The sequence below is a fragment of the Scyliorhinus canicula genome, chromosome 2 (assembly GCF_902713615.1).
Source record: "Scyliorhinus canicula chromosome 2, sScyCan1.1, whole genome shotgun sequence".
In the NCBI taxonomy this organism is placed as follows: Eukaryota; Metazoa; Chordata; class Chondrichthyes; order Carcharhiniformes; family Scyliorhinidae; genus Scyliorhinus; species Scyliorhinus canicula.
The window spans coordinates 252482905-252506752 of NC_052147.1; the positions used below are offsets into that span (position 1 = coordinate 252482905).

General features: G+C 49.6%; 1 protein-coding gene across 3 annotated transcripts in view; it reads left to right on the forward strand.

The window, feature by feature from the left end:
* Positions 1–23848, forward strand: part of LOC119962096 (rho GTPase-activating protein 15-like) — a 992501-nt gene that overhangs the window by 244361 nt on the left and 724292 nt on the right. For 2 of the 3 annotated variants that reach the window (XM_038789949.1, XM_038789950.1), the window contains exons 4-5: positions 7717–7785; positions 9182–9252. In XM_038789949.1, the coding sequence (XP_038645877.1) occupies positions 7717–7785; positions 9182–9252 (140 nt within the window). The remainder of the gene's footprint in view (positions 1–7716; positions 7786–9181; positions 9253–23848) is intronic. The other variant, XM_038789951.1, reaches the window with a different exon arrangement.

Consider the following 23848-nt stretch of genomic DNA (forward strand, 5'->3'; position numbering starts at 1 on the left):
ATTCAGACCCCTCAAAACTCATCGTTGTCTGAGTAAGATACATTAAATGCTAAGTGCTGGATATCATAACAATGGCTGTCACAGAGAGACACACACAAAACCCCCTGGAAATACATAATTGTCGTGTTATTCACCCTGGGGTAACATGGACTGCAACTGGATGCAGTTGTACTGGAAAGCAGACACCAAACTTAGACGTTGGTTCAATACGATTTATTGAACTTCTGTAACAGTGCACACAGCTTGCTGTGGGTTGACACTCTACTAATCTAAGCGTGCTTACTATAACTAACTAGACCAGAGTAGTAGCTCTGAGCCATGTGTAGAAGGTGGTAACTGATATATACACCCTGACTGTCATTATAGTTTTCACCAGTGGAAAGAGGCAAAGTGCTGATGCCTTGTGTGTTTTATAGTGGGAAACCCCCTTCTAGTATCCTGCCTGGTGATTGGTTGTGTTCTGTCCTGTGTGTTGATTGGCTGTACTGAATGTCTCTCACTGCCTGTCTGTATCTCATTATGTGCACAAGTGCATATTATGACATCCCTCCTTTTTTTAAAAAATGTTGGCAGTTGCTTAGAGCATATACGATAGTATATACAGATATAACTATTTACAGTAAATGGCAAGTGAATGAATATGTACATGGAAGGTGTCGAGCGTGCAGATTCTGAACAATATGTACAAGATAAATGTCTATAAGTCCAATCTTTGGGGCTGGCGTTGGATCCTTGTCGACCGCCTGAGAGGTGGACAACGGCACCTTGACAGGCGGGTTTGCAGCCAGATTGGTGAACTCATGGAGCGAGGTGACCAGATGAAGCATAACAACAGCTGGAAAGGTGAGATTCGGTGGTGGGCAGGCAAGTTTGCGTAGTGCCCTACAGTTGCGCCTGACAATAGAGCATCAGCCATACGAACCACAAATGACCTGGGAGCAGCCTGTCGAACAACAATAGCTGGGGCTGACCAGCCGCCCTCAGGTAAGTTGATGCAAACAGCATCTCCCGGAGAGAGCACAGGCAAATTAGTAGCATGAGCATTGTATGTTAGCTTTTGCCGGTTCCTGAGTTGCTGCACCTTTTGCAGCACTGGGAGGTGATCCAGGTCTGGTAAGTATATGGCTGGAACAGTCGTTCGCAGGTCTCTATTCATAAGGAGTTGTGCCGGAGACATACCGGTGGACAGAGATTGCCCTGTACACCAGCAGCGCAAGGTTGAACTCAGAAGCCGAGTCCGCAGACTTGCAGAGCAGTTGCTTCACGATATGGACCCCTTTCTCGACCTTCCCGTTAGATTGCGGGTAGTGTGGGCTTGAGGTAATGTGTTTGAATTGGTACAGCTTGGCGAAATTGGACCACTCTTGGCCTTGGAAGCAGGGACCATTGTCACTCATGACAGTGAGCGGAATACCATGCCTGGAAAATGTCTCCTTGCAGGCCTTGATGACTGTCCTTGATGTGAGGTCTGACAGTTTCACAACTTACGGGTAACTTGAGAAGTAATCTATGATGAGCACATAGTCATGCCCATTGGCGTGAAAAAGGTCGAGTCCCATCTTAAACCATGGAGAGGTCACGATCTCGTGTTGCTGGAGTGTTTCTTTGGCCTGAGCAGGATGGAAACGCTGGCAGGTCGCACAATTGAGGACCATGTTGGATATGTCCTGGTTGACTCCAGGCCAATAGACAGCCTGCACCTACATTTCTTGACACCAAGGTGTCTCTTGTGGATTTGTTTGAGCACTAAGCTCTGAAGGCTGCGAGGAATAATGATACAATCTAGTTTGAGGAGGATCCCCTCGACAACTGTCAGGTCGTCCTTGACATTAAAGAACTGAGGGCATTGCCCTTTCTGCCAACCATTTGCAAAGTGATGCATTACCCGCTGCAGAAGAGGGTCCTTGGCAGTCTCTTCTCGAATGTTGACCACTCTTTCATCTGAGGCTGGGAGGTTGCTGGCACACAGTTGCACCTGTGCCTCAATTCAGTGGATGAAGTCTACCTGTTCACAGGGCAAGGTGATGGAGCACGACAGGGCATCCGCAATTATTAGCTTCTTGCCTGGTGTGTATACTAACTCAGAATCGTACCTGCGGAGTCGAAGCAGAATGCGCTGAAGCCTGGGCGTCATGTCATTCAAGTCCTTATGAATGATATGGACCAAGGGTCTGTGGTCAGTCTCTACTGTGAGGGTTGATAGACCGTAGACGTTGTCGTGGAACTTTACAATGCCGGTTAGGAGTCCCAGGCACTCTTTTTCTATCTGAGCATACCTCTGCTCAGTGGGAGCCATGGCCCTTGATGCATAGGCCACTACTGCCCAGGATGAGAAGTTATCCTTCTGGAGGAGCACCGCACCAATGCCTACCTGGCTGACGTCCGTGGAGATTTTTGCCTCCCTCTCCGGGTCAAAAAATGCTAATACTAGAGAAGTGGTGAGCTTTGCCTTTAACTCGAGCCACTCTGCTTGATGTTTGGGTAGCCACTGGAATGCAGTGGACGTCTTCACCAGATGCCTGAGAGCCGTGGTGTGGTGTTGCGAGGTGGGAATGAACTTTCCCAAGAAGGTAACCATACCCAGGAAGCGTAGTACCGCCTTCTTGTTCTTCCGGGGTCTTCATGGTGTTGATGGCCTTGACTTTGTCCAAATCTGGTTGCACATCCTGCTGGGATATCTGGTCGCCCAAAAACTTGATTGATGACATGCCAAAGGAGCACTTGGCCTTGTTCAACTTGAGGCCGTTTGCATGGGTGCGTCGAAAGATTGTTTGAGACGAGATATGTGTTCCTCGGGGGTCGTGGACCATATGATTACATCATCTACATAGACACGCACACCCTCAATGCCCTCCATCATCTGTTCCATGATCCTGTGAAAGATTTCAGAGGCTGAAACAATGCCGAACGACATGCGGTTATAACAGTACCTTCCGAAAGGTGTATTAAACGTGCAGAGCTTCCTGTTGGACTCGTCCAGTTGTATCTGCCAGAAACCATGCGATTCACCTAGCTTCGTGAAGAATTTGGCATGTGCCATCTCGCTGGTTAGTTCCTCCCGCTTCAGGATCGGGTAGTGTTCCCGCATTATGTTCCGGTTAAGATCTTTGGGATCTATACATATGCGCAACTCTCCTGAGGGCTTCTTCACACAGACCATCGAGCTGACCCAGTCAGTTGGTTCCGTCACTTTAGAGATTATGCCCTGGTCTTGTAGCTCCTGCAGCTGCACCTTTCAACGTTCCTTCAGAGAAGCCGGCACCCGGCGAGGTGCGTGGATCACAGGCGTGGCATCAGGCCTGAGTAAGATTTTGCAGCAGTACGGCAGCATACCCATTCCACTAAACACATCCGGATATTGTGTCAGGATTTCATCAATGTCAGCCTGAAGATCTGATGTGGAGATGCCGGCGTTGGACTGGGGTGAGCACAGTAAGAAGTCTTACAACACCAGGTTAAAGTCCAACAGGTTTGTTTCAAACACGAGCCTGAAGATCCACATTGGCAGAGGACATGGCATGGACTCGCTGCCCGAGATTGAGTAGCTTGCATGCATGGGCAGCAAGCAGGAAAGCCTTGTCAGGCTTGACGATTTCGAATTGCAATGTGGCATTGGTGGTCTTGTTGGAGACATGCAGATGACAAGATCATAATGCAGTTATGGCATTGCCATTATAATCAAGAAGCTGGCAGGCCGGCGGAAGAATTTTGGGTTGCCTTTTGATGCAGTCAAAATCTGCTTGAGATATGAGATTGGCTGAAGTGCCAGTGTCCAGCTTGAACTGGATGCTGCATTGGTTAACGTGTACGACAGCACGCCATTCGTCCGCAGAATCCACGTTTAGAAGAGATAGGCATCATGCTGAATTTGAGGAGGCATGTTCACATGTAGTGATGATGCCCACACGATATAGGGACTCCAGGCAGCTGTCCTCTGGATCCGTAGTGCTACCAGGATCAGAATCCAGTAGCCTTTGCTTCACACATCGAACACGTTTGTGTTGGAAATGGGATCGCTGGCCCATGACCGGTGGTGCAGACCTGCACAAAGCTGCATTATGTCCAGGCTTCCCACAATTTAAACATTGCCTGCCTCTTGGCGCTTTAAGTGGGCAGTGCCACAGTTCGGGCATGTCATGACATTGACGTCGTTACGCTCCATGTGTCGTCGCACATGCGCAGTACGGTCAGCTGCCGTTCGCACCTGCGCAGTTTGGTCTTCGGCAGCTTCGTTCTCTCATTCGTGGTGCGCATGCGTGGGACCCCGGGAAAAGCGCGCGAAATGGCCACCTTCATTGATACTGAGGCGCCGCATCCGGGCAATGGCCTGTACACTCTCTGCCTTGTGGGAGGCAAGTTGGTCCTGGTCTGCCGATTTAAGGCGGGAATAGCGACTTTTCACCTGTTCATGCCCTTTACACGTCTCGATAGTGACTGGCAGGGTCATGTTTTTTATTAAAAGGAGCTGCTCCCGCAATGCGTCGGAGTAGACCGCAAACACGATCTGATCCCTGATGATGGAATCAGCGGTGTCACCATAGTTGCAGGACCTCGCGAATATACGGAGATGAGTTATAAAGGATTGGAAAGGTTCGTTCTTACCCTGAAGGTGTTACTGGAAGACATAGAGCTCAAAGCTCTCGTTCATTTCGACTTCACAGTGACTGTCAAATTTGGCTAAAACAATTTGGTCTTGTCCTCGCCATCGGCAAAAGTGAGTAAGTTGAAGATTTGGATGGCTTGGTCCCCCGCAGTCGTTGGAGCAGCGTGATGTTTCTGGCATTGGACGCATCCTCGAGGCCCGAGGCCTCAATGTAGCGACTGAACTTCTGCTTGAAGACCCGCTAGTTGGCGCCAAGATTGCCGGAGATCCGTAGCTGTGGAGGGGCCTGGATCTTCTCCATGCCACTGGAAGGCACTTTCTGGTCGTCACTGAATCACTCAAGGTAAATTACTTAGATGAAGTATACTACTGGTATGATGCCGTGTTATTGACCCTGGGGTAACACGTACTGCAACTGGATGTAGATGAACTGGAAAGCAGACACCAAACTTAGACGTTGGTTCAATACGATTTATTGAACTTCTGTAACAGTGCACACAGCTTGCTCTACTACTCTAAGTGTACTAACTCTAACTAGACCAGACTATCTCTGATCCACGTGTCGAAGGTGCTAACTGATATATACACCCTGACTGTCATTACAGTTGTCACCAGTGGAAAGAGGCGGAGTGCTGATGCCTTGTGTGTTTTATAGTGCCAGACCACCTTCTAGTTTTCTGCCTGGCGATTGGTTGTGGTCTGTCCTGTGTGTTGATTGGCTGTACTGTCTGTCACTACCTGTCTGTATCTCATTATGTGTACGAGTGCATATTATGACAATAATGAGTGAAATATTTCAGACCAGAGGAAACAGGCTTAAAGTGCTTTCTATCTCTCTCTTCATCTGTCCAGCATGTTCCCCACCACCAATATCAGGCTAACGAATTCATAATTCCCTGTTTTCTCTCTCCCTCCTTTTTTAAAAGTGGGGTTATATTAGCTACCCTCCAATCCATTGTTCGTAATCACCCAAGATCAGAATCAAACCTGGGTCCCTGATGTTGTGAGGCGAACCAATGTGCCACTGTGCTGCCCCACTGTGTTGGCCAGCCACACACTTCAGTGTCCAAACAGAGGTAAAGTTCCAACTTCTCAGTCACACCGCTGCCAACACTGATTCTTTGTTTCCCCAAGGCCCTATATCCCCTCTTACACTGAGAAGGTGCTGCTCCTGGGTTTCCGTGAGCCTCATCGATCAGCAGTGTGGAGCTACCGATAGCTCCCCAGGCTTCCCTGAGCAACAAGCCCATCAGCAGCACAGAGTTTGTGGCAGCAATTCAGCTGCATGGAGCTGACTGTCTTTTTCAGCTGCTGCTAACTCTGCTCCTTGAGCTGAGCAGTCGGTTCCTAGCCAGGATTGGGTGTATCAACCATTGCTACATTCTGTACCTTGAATGTTACAATTTCTAGTCAACCAAAAGTCATCTCACAGGTGCTAATTTAAAAAAAAATACACAAGACAAAGAGAAATCATCAAACCTTTGATTCACTAACATCAGTGACTTACCATGTGCTGATTCCAACTCGACACTATTCTGTAGCATATCCACTGCAAGGATCTGAGCTGGTGGCTGTGATTGTTAGACCGAGGTGCATATATTCATCATAGGTCTGCTGCTGCTTTTGCTCTTCAGCGTGAGGTTGGCCAGGAGGTAAATCTGAAATCAGAAATGCAGAAGGGAGCATTGGGATGTGGGAAGTGACAGCCAGGTGGTGAGGAAGTGGGATGATGGTAAAGTAGGATTTGCAAAGGACCATTAGGCAGGAACATACCATCATCATAAACACTCCCAGTGATGCCACATGTACGGGGTTCAGTGACTGCTGGTTTTATAACGTGGGGCATCATCTCCTCCAAAAGTCTCAGGAGATATAGCTGTGTCTATATATCTCAGTTGTTGCCGACAGTTACCCATGATCATCTCTTACAATAGAGAGGAAAGAATGTAATTGAGTATTTTGCAAAATATTTGGGTGATGTGTCTGCTACAGTTGAGTTGCTGGCGGTATGTGGAAGTTATGAGAGGTAGGTGGGTGAGGAAGACAGCATTAGTAAATACATGAGGGGAAGTTTGGCATGATGGGTGAATGATGGGGTGATGTGGTTTGAGGTGCATGAGAGGTTGGCAGACTAGGAGATGTTATGAGAAGATGCATTCACTGACCATGACCACACATGTGAGATCATTGAACTTTTTCCATCACTCCAGTCGGACCCTCAGGGCCAGACATTGACCACCCTGACCGCTTCCTCCAATTCCCTTCAAAGTATATGCCTGAAGTAATCCTGGTTCTCTGTGGTATTTTGGCAGCTCTCTTCCTTTTCAGCTCCATCACTAAGGCCTCCAGTGTCACATCACAGAAACTGGGAGCCCTTTCCCTGACTGGATGCTTCATTACAGTGGTTAGCACTATTGCTTCACAGCTCTCGAGCCCCAGGTTCGATTCCCGACTTGGGTGACTGTCAGTGCGGAGTCTGCACCTTCTCCCCGTGTCTGAGTGGGTTTCCTCCAGGTGTTCCGGTTTCCTCCCACAATCCAAAGATGTGCATTATGTGGATTGGCCATTCTAAATTGCCCTTACTGTCCAAAAAGGTTCGGTGGGGTGACTGGGTCACAGGGATAGGATGGAGGTGTGGGCTTAAGTAGGGTGCTCTTTCCAAGGGCCGGTGCAGACTCGATGGGCCGAATGGCCTCCTTCTGCACTGTAAATTCTATGATCCAATGATTGCCAGTCTTTTCCCTTCAGTCAAACACTTCCTGAGTCTCTTCCAGCAGCTGCTGTAGCCTGGGAGCATCACCCCTTTAAGAGGGGTAAGTTGCTTTTAGAAAGTGCAGGGTAGCTGTAAGTCACGTGTGCACCAGGTCTTTTGTTAAATTCCCTGCTAGCATGGCACCAGTCAGCAGTGCATTTTGCACTGGGCTGGATACATTATGTCGCTGAGGTGGGTAGCGAAAGGGCCGCCTGCCTCAGTGGGATCTGCTGTGGTATAATTGTGCATCATGCCCTGTTCAGCTGAAAGCCGGCCATATTTACCTTTCCTCCCAACACCTCTTGAAAAAATTGCATTGAGGACACTTAGGTTTAAATGTCCTTTTGGTTTTGTCTTGCAGGTGTCCCGTCATAGACGAAACCACTCTCAGCACAATCTTTCAGAAATTATCGGAATGGTGGATCAGTCTGTAAGTGTCCTGTATTGGAAGAACTAGTTTACATGTCATCAGATTGAATATATTTCTATCACCTATGGGGAAGCTGGAGGCTTATATTTGTTAAAGAAAAAGACAGGGAGACTGTAACTCGTTCTGGCATGTGCAAGTGCGGTTTGCTCAATAGAGATATATTTCCAGGCCATTGTTCGTGTCTGGAAGTAAGTAGAGTACAACAAACGCTAATCATGCTGTCGAGATTGTTCCAGCATCAATTTCTTCTACCTGAGACTGTTGACCTCAATGTTCCACCAGCACATTGAAAGTGACAAGGGCCCATGTCACTTTACAATAGGAAATGGTATTTCATGCTGTTAGGGGTTTGTTTTTGACATGTTGATCGCTTAAAGGATACATGTTGTGACATGAAGTTTTAGTGTGCGGACATAGTTAACTATATAAAAAAAGAATTAACCATAGCTGACCAGACTGGACTCACTCCTTCATGTCCCCAATTCATGGCACCCTCGTGCTTCTTCCCTCCAACTGACATCTCCTATTCTGTCTTTCTGGGACTCTCTCATTGTTTTTGCTTTTCCACCTACAAGCAGCGATCAACGTCAAAATGCCAAACATCATCAGCTGTAGATTACCAATATTCTATTTATGTTACCCGTGGGTGCAGACACTTGCTGATACTTTGGATTCCACCTTAGTTCTGCATGAAGTTATTCACACAATTCAGTGTAGCTGGATTGCCTATGAACAGTGTTTTTGCTTCAATCAGTTTCTAAAATGTGTGCCATGCCATCGGAAAAGTCAGACGTGAAAACATTATTTTTGCAGCGAATGGTAAAAAGAGCTTCGGTTACAAATTTATTTCCTAATTATACAGTTTAAAAGTTGTGAAAGAAAGAACATTCATTCACTTTGCACCTTTCACAACCTTAGGATATGCCAAAGTGCTTTATATCCAACAAAATACATTTGGGATGCAGTGATTATTGTGATGCATAGAACGTGGCAGCCAATTTGCATGCAGCAAGCTCCCACCAACTGCAATGTGACCAGAAAATCCATTTGAATAATATTGCTTGAGGGGTAAATAATGTCCATGACTCCCCTGCTTTCAATTTCCATCCAAGAGGGAAGACAGATTTAATGTCGCCTCTGGAAAACAATGCAACACTTCTTCTCTTCATCAATAGGACAAGTGATTTATTTTATCATTATCTAGGTGTGTTTAGAAACAACCATTTTCACTACTTCCAATATATGGGTCAATTAAATGTAGAAATGCATAACAATTGTCATGGATTGCCAGATCAGCTGACCTTGATATCACTGAATATAGCAAACCAAATTAGTTCAGTCATATTCACTGTTTATTTGGTTTGTTTTCATCTGTATCCTTTCCTGTTGATTTCAGTGCTTGCAACCACTGGAGAAAAACGGATTCCTCAATAAAGCAAAGATTACAGATGGAGGCAAAAAACTGAGGTATGTTTGAAAAGCTTCTAGTCTTTCTGTTTTGCATTGGCAGGTATCCTGTACTAGTTTGGCTGTCACTAAGACTTGACTATTTTTATTCAATTTTCATAGGGGATTACAGATGCAATTAGAAGTATAAGTGTTCAAACCAAAGAGACCTCTGTTGTATTGTACTATTCTGTTCACCAAGCTCTCTTGTATAGTGCAGTGCACATTTTATGTAGGTCTGGAACTTGCAGCGACAATATTTGTGTGGAATAATAATGGTTTTAATGGATATAGATATAGGCTAACCATTAAGCAACTTTAGGACAGAAATTGGACCCTGCTGCATCTGTTTTATGAGCTCATCGTCGAATGCAAGGGCATCTGAAAGATGTCCAACCCAATATTAAGTTGACCACTTTTCCAAACAAACGGGCCTGAAACAGACATTGAACCCTTTGAATATAGTAATGAGAAACCTAACATGCTTTAGAATCGAATCAGTTAAATTGGGCTTTACTGAACAGGATAGGTTGTGTGCCTGCTTCTCCAATTTTCCATGTGTGGATGCAGTCCAGAAATGCTATCAAAAAGGAGAGCATTCGGATTTTACATTGAACAAGGGGAAATGTCATTCCCGAGACCCGCTATTTCCTGCAATTGCCCCCCCCCCCCCCCCGCTTTTCAATCACCCCCCCCCCCCCAAACTAGAGACTGTTTCCAGCAAAACAAGTGGTCTAACCTTAATCTTTACAAACTGATCCTCATTGAGAGCTTTCTGTGGCATTGGAACCTTGCCAAATGATTTATTGAAATCTCATTCTCAATTTTTAGCCATCCTCCGAGGTTTCAATGCACCTCACCAACCCTGAAAGTAGACCTCAGGGACGTCCCACCACTTTAGGTCACTTAAGGTCTGAAGTTTCATTTGCATGATCCATGTGGCACTCATACCAGTAGCAATACCGTTCTGTGCATATTAAAATTACTTTTAATTTTTTTAAGTAATGGAAAATCAAATGTATGTTACAATCTGTGTGTAGCATTAATGATGTGAAGCTGCCTCCAGGCTTTTGTATTGTCAGGACATGATCATGAGCATAACTACAAGAATTGACTTATAGTAATTATAGATAGCGCATTTGCAGAGGTGGTCACACTGCAGCTCAGGAAACTGGACAAGAGAAAGGTGACCACCAGGCAGCCCAGGAGAATCAGAGTGCTAGAATCCCCTCGGGTCCCGTTCTCAAATTAGTTTGCCATTATGTACGTGGACAACTCGATCCGCCACCGCAAGATCTTGTCGTTCTTGATCTTGCCTCTCTGTGCATTATCAAACATAAAGGCCACTGACCGTTGATCTGTGAGGAGGGTGAACCTCCTGCCGGCCAGATAGTGCCTCCAATGTCGCACAGCTTCTACTATGGCCTGTGCCTCCTTTTCCACCGAGGAATGGTGGATTTTGGAGGCGTGGAGGGTCCGGGAGAAGAAGGCCACGGGTCTGCCCGCTTGGTTGAGGGTGGCCGCCAGAGCTACATCAGACGCATCGCTCTCGACCTGGAATGGGAGGGACTCGTTGATAGAGCGCATCGTGGCCTTTGCGATATCCGCTTTGGGCCTCCATCGACAGGGGGAACGTGTTGGACTGGATGAGAGGGCGGGCTTGGCGGCGTAGTTAGGGACCCACTGGGCATAATAGAAAAAGAAGCCCAGACAGCGTTTGAGGGCTTTGAGGGAGTTGGGGAGGGGAAGTTCCATTAGGGGGCGCCTGCATTCGGGGTCGGGGCCTATCTCTCCGTTACGCACTACGTAGCCGAGGATGGCTAGACGGTCGGTGCTGAACACGCACTTATCCTTATTGTAAGTGAGGTTAAGGAGTTTTGCGGTACGGAGGAATTTGCGGAGGTTGGCATCGTGGTCCTGCTGATCGTGGCCGCAGATGATGACATTGTCGAGATACAGGAAGGTTGCCCGTAAACCGTATTGATCAACCATTCGGTCCATCTCCCTTTGGAAGACCGAGACCCCATTTGTGACACCGAATGGAACCCTTAGAAAATGGTAGAGGCGCCCATCCGCTTCGAACGCAGTGTACTTTCGGTCACTCGCGCAGATGGGTAGCTGGTGAAAGGCGGACTTAAGGTCCACCGTGGAAAAGACTTTGTACTGCGCGATCCTGTTAACCAGGTCGGAGATAGGGGGGAGAGGATACGCGTCCAGCTATGTAAACCTGTTGATGGTCTGACTTTATTCAATGACCATCCGGTTTTTCTCCCCAGTCCTAACCACCAGCACTTGTGCTCGCCAGGGACTGTTGCTAGCCTCGATGACTCCTTCCTTCAGCAGCCTTTGGACCTCGGACCTGATGAAGGTCCAGTCCTGGGCACTGTATTGTCTGCTCCTGGTGGCGACGGGTTTGCAATCTGGGGTGAGGTTTGCAAACAAGGAAGGGGGTTGACCTTGAGGGACGTGAGGCTGCAGACAGTAAGGGGGGGAATAGGGCCGCCGAATTTGAAGGTTAAGCTCTGCAGGTTGCACTGAAAATCCAGTCCTAGGAGTGCCGGTGCGCAGAGGCGGGGAAGGACAAGGAGTTTATAGTTTTTAAAAACCCTCCCCTGGACCGTGAGGTCCGCCACGCAGCACCCGGTGATTTGGACTGAGTGCGAACCAGAGGCCAGAGCGATTTTGTGTTTTACTGGGTGAACGGAGAGCGCACAGCATCTTACCGTGTCGGGGTGGACGAAACTCTCTGTGCTCCTGGAGTCCAGTAGACAGCTCATCTCATGGCCATTGAGGATGATCTGTGTGGTCACCGTGGAATGCGTGCAGGGCCGTGATTGATCCAGCGTCACTGCGGCGAGTCGCGGCAGGAACTCAGAGTCATCATCCATCATGGAGTAGTCACTTGCCGGGTCATCCAGGCCAATCCAAGGTGGCGCCGCCCGTCGGCTGCACGTGGTGGGGTGGTGAACAAGATGGCGGTGCCCGGGGGTTGCACATGGAGTCGGGGGCCCAAATTGGTGGCGCCTGGGGCTCGCACGTGGCGTCAGGGGCCCAAAATGGCGGCACCCGTGAATCACTCGTGGCGGTGGGGGGTGGAGCCAGCGAGGTCCGCGGGCCGCACGGGGCCCTAGAAGAGCGCAAGGGTGGGACCCGTGGTCGCTGTTCGGTTGTTGATGAAATGTTTTCGCAGATTGCTCGTGATTTTATTGTACTGTTGACTATTTTATGTTTTATACCTGGTGGCTGAATGTTTTCTGCCACCTCTTTTGCTTCTGTGGGCTGGAGTGAGGGATAGGAGTATGTAGGATGACCTGCTAACACTTCTGGAGCGGGGTAAGAGGTGCTCTCTCTCTCTCTTCTGGCATGTCCTGTGTCGGTGTGACTTTCAGGTTTGATTATTCAGACCTTGAAGGCCTATTGCTGGGGGCTGCAGGAGGGAGAAGGAGGGGCAGACTCCTCTGAATGGGCCACTTGGTTATGGTATTGAAGAAATGCTTTTGTAGCTTTTACTCTCTTCTGTTGTTCCCAATGTTGGTGTGACTTTCCAGTGTGATTATTCCCACCTTTGAGGCTCTACTGCTGGGGGCTGTGGTAGGGGGACTGAGGAGTGGTCTGCTCTGAACGGGCTACTTGGCAAGGGTGTTGAGGAACTCTTTGTGTAGATTGCTGGTGACTGTATTGTACTGTTGACACTTTAATGTCTCATGCCTGGAGGCTGTGTGTTTTCTGCTGCCTTTTTTGCTTCTGTGGCCTGGAGTGAGGAAAGGAAGTATGTACGATGACCTGCTCTCTTCTGGCATGCCCTGGGTCAGAGCAACCTTCTGATGTGACTATTCCTACCTTTTGAGGGTCTACTGCAGGGGGTTTCCGGAGCGGGTTGGAAGGGCAGACCACTCTTTTTGGACCATTAGGTGAAGGTATTGAAAAAATGCTTTTTTAGATTGCTGGTGACTTTATTGTGTTGTTGACTGTTTGCTATTTCATGCTGAGAGGTTGTGTGATTGTATGCTGCCGCCTCTTTTGCTTCTGTGGCTTGGGGCAAGTATTTCATTACATTATTGACTGTTTAATGTTCCTACTATGTTTAGTCTTCCTTGTATAAATGCACTGTTGCATCTTTGTGTTTGTACTGATAATTTGTAGTCCGGTGCCTTTTCCTTGTTGGTTCATGGGTAGTGTGATGTTTGGATTGGTAAATAGTTGCTTTCATCTTTTTGTATGAACGTATTGTTGACCATTGAACAAACAAAATAGTCTCAAGTGGTGCTGCAGGTTGTGTTTACTGCTTGCTGGTGGCATGCGTGGGCATTGCAACTTGGCATGAAGGGTTTTGGTGGGTGTCAGGGATGTGGGGAGGGGTGAGGTGTCAGCCAATGTTGTGGTTATGGCAGCACGGTAGCATTATGGTTAGCACAGTTGCTTCACAGTTCCAGGGTCCCAGGTTGAATTCCTGGCTTTGGTCACTGTGTGTGTGGAGTCTGCATCTTCTCCCCGTGACTGCGTAGGTTTCCTCCAGGTGCTCCGGTTTCCTTCCACAGTCCAAAGATGTGTGGGTTCGGTGGATTGACCATGCTAAATTGCCCTTAGTGTCCAAAAAGTTTAAGTGGGGGTTACTAGGTTACGGGGATAGGGTAGATGTGGGCTTGAGTAGGGTGCTCTTTGTAAGGGCGGGTGCAGACTCGATGGGCCGAATGGCCTCCTTCTGCACTGTAAATTCTATGGTTCTATGATTCTAGATTCACCCGAGGAAGGAGCAGTGCTCCGAAAGCTAGTGATTCTAAACAAACCTGTTGGACTTTAACCTGGTGTTGTAAGACCTTTTACTATGATTCTATGTGGGAGGGGGTGGCTGGGAATTCGAGGCATGGTAGGTGGTATCGATGCCAGGGGAGAGGTAGTAACTTGTCCTTGCAGCTCACTGGAGGTCATTGGTTTTCTTCCGACGTTGTATGGTGGTCCTCCTGGCAATGCTGCCAGCACTGACAGCCACCGACAGTGCCTCCTAGGTGGCATTAGTCACCCTGCTACTGGCCTTCCAACCCCCTCGGGGAACAGGATGTCCCGACTCACATCCACTGTGTCCAGAAGCCTGGCCAGACCGGCATCGCCAAAGTAAGGAGCAGGTCTGCGCATTGCCATGCTTATGTGTTGACTGGGAGTGAGTGGTGAGGGAGAGCTTAAAAGCAGATCCTCTTGTTAATAATAATAGCTTACTCTTCACAAGTAGGCTTCAATGAAGTTACCGTGAAAAGCCCCTAGTCGCTACATTCCGGCGCCTGTTCGGGGAGTCCGGTACGGGAATTGAACCCCCACTACTGACCTTGTTCTGCATTACAAGCCAGCTGTTCAGCCCATTGTGCTAAATCAGCCCCCTGTTAGCAGTGACACGCTGAGACTCAGAACCTTTTTTGTTAAATCGCGCCCTCTACCTCGACAAGCCTTTTTTTAACAGTTTAAATATATGGAGATTCATTGAACTATGGGCCACTTAATGTAACGTCTGCCACAGAGAAAATGTTGGATGCTATTATTAAAAATGTTATAACTGGGCCCTTAAGTAAATCCAAGATAATCAGATCGACTCAACATAGTTTTGCGAAAGGGAAGTCATGTTCAACCAATATGTTGGAGTGCAGAGTCTGCACGTTCTCCCTGTGTCTGCGTGGGTTTCCTCCGGGTGTTCCGGTTTCCTCCCACAAGTCCCGAAAGACATGCTTGTTAGGTGAATTGGACATTCTGAATTCTCCCTCTGCGTACCCGAACAGGTGCCGGAGTGTGGTGACTAGGGGATTTTCACAGTAACTTCTTTACAGTATTAATGTGAGCCTACTTGTGACATTAATAAAGATTATTACTATTAGCACTAGGGGTCACAGTCCAAAAATAAGTGACGGGATTCTCCCGAGTGTTGACCTGGGGCAGGATTCATTGACTTCCATGACAGCAAAACTTGCGCCGCACCGGGACTGATTCAGCGACCATGGATGGGGCTAGCACCGGTGGCACGTGGAACACAATAGATTCTAATGAAAAGCAGTACAGGATTTTCCAGGCCCGTCATTGACACTCAGGAGGCTGACAAGCTGCAGCTGCATATATACATTACACTCCCCAGACACACTCATCCTAGCCAACAAGATGGCACTGGTTGCGCTGGAGCACGCCCATCCCAATGATAAGTTGGCTGGGGGCAGTGGGCACCTGGGAGGATGCCCTGGGAGGACACTCATACGACCTGTGGCCCTAAGTTCACATTGGGAAGTCAGCTGTGTGCACAGCTGCATGATTGCCATGCAGGCCGTGGCAATGGTGTTCTGTGCCCATCTACCTGATCCCACAGCACACCTTCTGCCACGCCCCGCTGCTTCCCCTACCCTGGCAGTAGCCCCCCAGCTAGCGGCACGATTGTCAGCAAACTATAGCAATGTTGGACACTTTCTGTAACCACTCTCTCTCCCTCAGCAGCCACGGTGCCTGTTTCACTAGTTTTAAAAGCACAAGGGAACCTTGCCATTGGGAATTTGCCCCAGTGGAGGTGGAGCATCCTGCAGGCCCCGGAAAATACCAGGTCAGGCCTGCTAATGATATGCCAATGGTGTTTACTATACGTGCATTCTGGAACGCATTGACGCCACTGTTGAGACACCAGAGAATTGTGATTTGGCGTGAAACTGGCGCCTGCCACGATTTCGGCATCAGAACCGATCCTCCACCCAATTGTGTTTCCCAATTCCGCCTTCAGCCGACGGAGAATCCCACCCAAGGTGTCACCCATTCAGGCAGAGATGAGGAGAAACATTTTCTCTCAGGAGGTTCTGAGACTTTGGAACTCACTTCCTCTAAAGCTGGTAGAAGTCAAGCCTTTGAATATCTTTAAGGCAGAAATAGATAGATTCTTGACAAGCAAGGTGGAAAAAGATTATCTGAGTAGACAGGAATGTGAAGTTGCGGTTAAAATTAGATGAGCCATGATCTTGTAGAACATTGGAGTAAGCTCGAGAGGTCTACTCCCGCTTCTAATTTTAATGTTTGTTAGTAGCAACATTGAAATTCAGAATAATAAATACCGAATCTCCCTTATGATTCCCCAGAGATGATTGTTCAGTCTCGGTCTACACACATTGTAGCTTAACGAATGAAGGGAATTTAATCTAGAAATGTGGTTTTCACCACAGCTCCAAATTTTGATCTGACCAAAGTAGAATTGTGCAGTGTATGACTGATAAACAAGAGTTTCGTCCAGAAATAGAAAGCAATTATCCCATGATAAAATATCTCTTTTTACTTCCTTTTAAGGTAAGTGCTCTTAAAATGCTTGCCTATATGCCTCATCAAATTCAATGTTAAACTGAATGAAATAAATAGAATTAAGCATAATTCAGAATGTTACACTGTAAAAGCGATCAGACGTTACAAACATTCTGAGCTCAATCTAACAAAAGCACGAAGTGCGGTCGCGGGCGTGAATTGCCAGGTGCTTTCCGACGGCCAACCCGGCGAGACCGCGACCAGTATCTAATGTCAGTTAGGGCTGGTGATACTCCCCAATGGGCTTCACGTTGGAAATGACTGTCCCGCTGATTTGCCTGGACCCTGCCCGGCAGCTCCTCACTAACAAAGGGGAGCAACTCTTAAATCGATCCCTCCGAGCAAAGCCCAGGCAGCCAGCAGCCATGCCACTGAGCAGACTCGCTCCATGTTTTAGAGATACTGACATGGTCCGGCTGTTGGGTGCGGTGGAGTCGCAACAGGCCAGCCTGTTCCCACAAAGAGGTCGGAGGGTCAGCCACAGATCAGCCAGTACGGCCTGGGCGTCAGTGACAGCGGATGTCAGCGTGGGGTGTGTCACCAGGAGGACCGCCACCCCATGCCGTAAGAAGCTGAATGACCTCCACCAGGCTGCATGGGTGAATTGGCATTGGCCCCTTGGCACCGGCCTACCATCCCCTGCACAATACCGCACTAGTGCCCCAGCACACTCTGAAACCCACATGCACACCCCACCCATGTGGTTCCCTGGTCAGTCCTCCACCCTGGAGCCAGCAGGTGTGACACCACCAGACAGAGCGGTCACCAACGGCGAGCTTGTCCTGTGCCACAGAGGCGAGGTTCCACCCAGAAGACCTGTCACGTGTGAGTTGCGTATGCCAGGCATCATGATCCTTCCCTCCCACTGAACACATGTGTACTCTCCCGCAGATTCCCAATTTAATGGTGCCAGCCCATCCAGGGTGCCTTTCCCCAACTTCCAAGAGAACACATTGGAGGAGAGCTTTGTGGATGCCACCATTAAGGCATCACAGCTGTCATCCCTACCTTCCACCAGCGCAGAGCAACACACCTCAGTGGGCGAAAGTAGTGGACAGGCTTCTGGCACATCTGGTGAGCACCACACAGTTGCTGATGCACATCAGGTGGAGGCAGGAACATACAGGGAGGACAGCAGTTGGTCTGCTTGATCCCTGGACCCAGCTGGATCCCAGTTGATGCTGAGCCTCAGGACCAGGTTGATCCTGGAACCAATGCAGATGCGAGGCTGCGGCCGTAAGATTCAGAGGGGGATGTCAGCGACATTCCAGTGAGTCCACGGTCGATTGGAGGAGTCCCAAAGGCTAAGGGTACAGGAGATGGCGGTGGCAGTGAATGGCACCAAGGCCAAAACTGTTAAGTTGGCGACCGTCGTGGAGAGTCTGGAAGCAAGACTCAGTCAGTGACGGCCATGGCTGAGTGCCTCAGCAGCATGTCCCAGTCACTGAGGGACGTGTCCCAGTTGCAGATGGACCTTGCTGAGGCGTTCCGGTGCATGTCGCAGTTTCAGGTGGGCATTGCCGAAGTACCGCACAGCCTGACCCTGTGACTGAGGACCGTGTCCCAGATGCAGATGGACATTTCCAAGGCACTCCAGAGCATGGCCCAATCACAGATGGGTATCGTTGAGGGTGTCGATACCAAAGTGCAGACAATGGGGAGTCCCCAAGCCTGGCAGAGCCAGATGGCACAGGGGCCGCTAAGCTCTCACTAGTTGCCCCTCCATTCCAAGGTGATCCACAGGGTCCTCAGGCACGGTCCGGGATGGGAGAGTGAAGGGGGTCTTCTAGGAGCCTCCCTAAAGGGAGACAATGGCCGTCACCATGTTTCCCGAGTCCCCCCTTCTGACACTGGCATGTGTCGGGGTCTGCGGTTGGAATAGTGTACCATGGCGAGGCATGTGCCACCGGCAAGGCGGCCAGCTCCCTCCAGCCCCAGGGCTCCCAGAGGACGCCAGACCACAGCGCGGAAAGCAACAGGCTACCTCCACATCTGATGTGCATTCTGGGGACACATCTAAACAGAGGTCAAAGCACGGAGGGCTAAGCAGTGTGAGCATCGCTGAGGGGGACACTGGGGGGAGGGAGTGGCACCATCGGCAGCTGGGGACAGTTAAGGTCACGATTGTTCATCATTAAAACAGGTTACACCCAAGACATGTGAAGCCTCTGTCACATTATCCCGCACTGCAGGCTGGCCTGCACCTCCACCCCCATTGCCCTCCCCCAGCCTCAGCCACTCTGCATATAGTGGCCCTAGATCGACCCACCCTCCTCCCGAAGCATACCAAGTGCAGGTGGTTGGTGTGAGCACCTTGTCAGCAGACCAACAGGAGCACCAGCGCATACCTCACAGTGGGTAATCATCACCATTCTGCCTTATACTATGACCTGCTGACAGTGCAGACACAGAGTTATGTAACTCAGAGGGTGGATCGGAGCAATCGGGTGGTGGGGTGGGTACGATGTAGGGATGTGAGAATAGTGGGGGGGGGGGGGGTGGTGGACAGATCAGGAGGTGGGATGGGAGGGAAGGGGGAGATAGGTGGGAAGGGGGAGGGGGTGAGATGACGAATGAAGCCACATCCTATGAGAAGCAGGCAGGGATTATGGCCTCTCTGGTCCTCCGGGCATGCCGGATCCCCGCCGCCAGCGTCTGTCCTCCATCCTCCAGCTGCTCCCACAGGTCCTCCATGGGCTCAACCCCCTGTGCCTCGTGGTCCGGCTCCTCCTCGTGCACCTCCTCAGATAAAGACCGCATGTTCCTCATCCTCCACATTCAGTATGCTGGCCCGCTGCTCTGCCAGGTTGTAGAGGGCACAGCAGACCACCACAAAGTGGGCGACCCTCCGGGAGTGCACTGCAGTGCACCACCAGAGAGGTTGAGGCTTTGGAACTGCATTTTCAGCTGTCTGATGCAACGCTAAATGATTTCCGCTGGCTACATGGGCCTCGTTGTATCAGGTCTCCTCATCTGTCTCTGTCCTCCGTACCGGTGTCATTAGCCAGGACCTCAGTGCGAGAACCCCTTAACCCCCAAGAACCAATCGGTCATCCTGGGGTGTCCTTTGAAGACACCGTCGATGTCCGACTGCCCCAGGAAGTAGCTGTTGTGCACATTCCTGGGGAAGCAAGATCTTGAGGTGGGGATCACACACAAGTTGAGCACTCAGGGAGTGGAACCCCTTCCTATTGATGAAGGGCGCTCCCAGACCGCCCGGTGTGCGCAGGGCACCATCTATTACCCCCTAGAGCTGGGGCATCCTGACGGTGGCGGAGAGTCCTGCTGCCCGGGCACCTTGTTGAGATTGGTCCAGGTCAAAATCTATGTAACCAGCTGCCCAGGCAAACAGAGCACCTGTGATTTTATGGATGCACTTGTGGGCTACAAGCTGGGATATGCCACATAAGTTGCTACTTGAGCCCTCAATGAACCCGAGGCATAAAGGTTCAGGTCTGCGGTGACCTTGACGGCCATAGTGAGTGGGTATCCTCCTCCTCCTCCAGGTGGTGCCAGGTTCAAAAGGACATGGCACAGATGCCGCCTCGTCTACTTGTTGAGACGGAGCCTTCTGCGGCATGTGCTGTCCGACATCTCCTCAAATAACCGGCGACGCCTCTAACACCTTGAGCAGTTGCCGGCCTACCCGTGTGGTCCTCTCTCTGGCATGATGGGTAGCCAGGTGCGTAGGGTGTGGGGCTTGCTCCTGCGCATGGGCTGCCGCCTCGAGACTCCGTCGCACTGCTACCGCTGCCTTTTCCGGCATCCCCCCCCCCTCCCCCCCCCCCCCCCCCGCTACCCTTCCTGTCATCTCTCAGGGTGCCATCAAACAAGCTGATTGTGCTGGGGGAGACCTACCCTGCACACACACCCCTGGCCAAAGCAAGGGCCCCTGAGCACCTGACCTCAGACTCTGGACCCCTGACTCCTGAATTCTGCTGGGAACATTATTTGGACCGGGCTCGGATTCCCTCCCCAATCCACACACCCACCCTCTGGTTGCGGGGATACCCCCAGTGCTGCAGCCCAGCTCTTGGGTGTTTGCTTGTCTGCTGCTGCCTCTGCGATGTTGACACCTGTAGTGGTTCAGGCAAAGTGTCCAGGTCTGACAGCCTGATTGAAGTGCTAGACAATAACACTCGCCTGTGAAATGACATGTCTGCCCATGGGAATCCACTTCCGAGCTGTGAAGTGCTCATGTAACTAACAATGTGAACTCCCTATCAGTAATCGTCTTGAGCTGTGTGGCCAGAGGCTGCCACGGTCAGTGAGAGTTAAAGTGACCCTCACTATATTACCACAGACGGAGCTCTCTGTCCTGAGGATGTTCGGTGGGACTGACAGGCAGCAACTGAAATCGCCCCTGTTATGGATATATAATATCCGGGAGGATTGGTATGTTGTACGTCACTTCCCAGCCCAGGGATGAACCCCCCCCCCCCCCGATGACGGCTGATCCCCTCCACTGGGCACGTTTCCCCCCCCCCCCCCCGCCCCCCCCCCCCCCAGGGGCTCCCCCACCTGGCCCAAACACTGGGGCGGCAGCACCAGTGAACCCGGCTGATTGTCAAATCTTGAAAATGGCAACTCACCTATTCGGGTCCCCACAGCTGCTTCACATTTTTAAATAAGTGTGCTCAAGGGAGCCCACGTGACTGCTCGCTGGGGAGCCAGTTAGGCCAGGGGAGGCCATTTGATAAGGGGTCCGTCCTGTTATCGATATGGAGATTGGCCTTGATTGGTGATTATTGCTTTCTCGCCACGTCTAGGCGCGATCCGGTCTCACCAATGGGGGCAGGCCCCTTAGATCAGAAACCAAGCCACACCCGACGTGGATACTGATTTCAGCCTCTCCCACCATTAACTGGCTCACTCGTATTCGGGCCGAGTGCAACGCGGCCGTTAGATCGTGCCCTCTATTTAAAGCATATCATTGTTAGAAATCTAATCATGAATGTTAAGATTTCCTCCCCCCCCCCTTTGACAGGATGTTCAAAATTGATTTCTGTAATTGGGATCAATTAATGAATGAATCCTTTATCTTCTTTTCTACAATAATGCACTTGCTCCAGCATAAGCTGTACCCGCATTAAGGTAACATTGATCTCCTCTTTCTGCTACTTATAAAATGTCCCCTTAAATTAAAGTGCTATTCTTTCCACTGGCCCCAGCTCCAAGAAATATTGAAGAACGATTGCAGTGCACTTATCAGTGCCCTCAATACCGCTACCATTGAGTTTTGTTCAGAAGTCATATTGTATGTTGCCAATTAAATCATAGTTTCTTTCCAGATAACCTACTCGTCCAAGTGCGCCGATGCCAATTAAAAAACCTTAGTCCATCACTCACATGTCTATTCTATTATGCCTCAGAGCTGAAAATGTAATATTACAACTATCATTCAATCATATCAGTCCTTACACACATATAATAAAATTTTGAAATGGGATGTCTGAGCTGACATAAACAATTAATTTTCTTCCATTCATGCAAGCTATGTTCATTAATCAGCAGTTTCCTGTATTTTAGACTGTACAGGAGGATGCTGAAGTGAATAAAAACAACAAAGAAATCAGTATTATTTCTAATTTAAGAATGGACTTAAATAGAGCAAGATGTTCAAGAGTACGGCAAAGGTACCTATATTTCTTTCCCCTTCAAAAATTAGGGGAATAAATTCAGATAAGGAATTGCAGGTCATTTTGGAGGAAGTGGCGATGCACATATGAATCATTCAATTCTGAATGGTGCTTTGTCCATCCTTATTGCCTCTAAGAATTCAGACTTCATACAGCAGGAGATTCATTATTTTGCCAAAAGTAACTGGCAACACATCACTCAGAAATTGAGCATAGCTATCAAACAGGTTGAGAGTGGTTTGAAGTGCACAACAAGTGGTAGAATTGGATGATTCAGGTCAAAAAGAAGGCAGCCAAGATCAAGATTTCTATGAATAATGGAGACAACAATTGTACTTTTCCTTGATTTCTTCAATGAAAAGTTTTTTCTACAATGGCAGACAGCAGTACTATTGAATCACTACCTAAAAAGAAACAACTATGTTAAAAAACAATTTTCTATTTGGAATGGGTTACTATTGTTACAATCTTTTGAAGAATTGGGTGGTACACTTTGCAGTTCTAAACGTGTAAACCTGTTCTTTGTTCCCTATTTACAATGAGATCCAAGAGCAGAACCCTCTTTGCACAAACTATCACCATGACTTGCAATCGTAATGCTCCCCCGTTCAATGGAGATGGTGCCAAAGGCAGGGAGAGAGGCAGTTGTTACTCCTCTAGTCAAGAAATTATAAATCAGCCTGTTGTGGTCGTGTTGTGTGGAAACCTCCGGGGAGTAATGTTCAGTTTTGGCGCAGATGGAAATGTGCCAGGATGGTTCAGCTACTGATTATACACCCCCCAACTAATCTTTCCATTGAAATCAATGCAAAGGAAAAGTGGATGATATGGATTGCAAACTGCACAATCCGTTATTGCAAGAGTCCATCTCAAAGTGAAATTGCTCTCCTATATATCTTATGAGGAGACATACAAACAATGAGGAAGAAGATAAGGGGCGGGATTCTCCCTTTGGGGGTCTAGGTCTCCATGCCCGCCGGAAAACGGGCGAGAATCACTCCGGACTTTGTCCTCAAAAGTCTGGAGTGATTCCCTGTTCTCCAGGGGGCTGGCAGGCCTCCTGTGTGTGTCCCGCAGCTCTGGCAGCCAGCGGGGCCCTGCTGGATAGACCGTGTGGCCGCGCTTGCACACCGGGGCGGCCACAAGCGGGTCCGCGCATGCATGCGGTAGCCCTCTTCGGCGCGGGCGGCGCCAACATGGCGGAGCCACACAGCGGACCCATGTGGAGGAAGATAGGTCACTCCTGTATCGCAATGGCCCGCTGATCGGTGGCCCAGATCGCTGGCCTGCCTGTCGTCGAGGCCGCACCCCCCCCCCCCCCCCCGGTGTCCGATCGCCACGCCGCCCCACCATAACGGCCACATCAGCCGCGACTCTGAGTTCCCGCCTGGTGGAACCATATTAGGACTCGGCGGGCACCTGGCCTGTCGAGCGCGGAGAATCGCCAGGGGGCCTTGTCCAACGGCCCCCGACCGGCGCCGCATCGATCGCACGTGCGCGAATGCCTGCGATTCTCTGGGCGCAGGAGAATCGCATGCCGGCGTGGGGGCCTATTTTCGGTAAATCTCCGCCCCCGCGCCAAGCGTGATTCCAGCGTGGAGGGTCGGAGAATCCCGTCCAAGAAACTGCTCTGTGGTGGTAAAGTGGATGGTTAACTGGCAGGTGCAGAT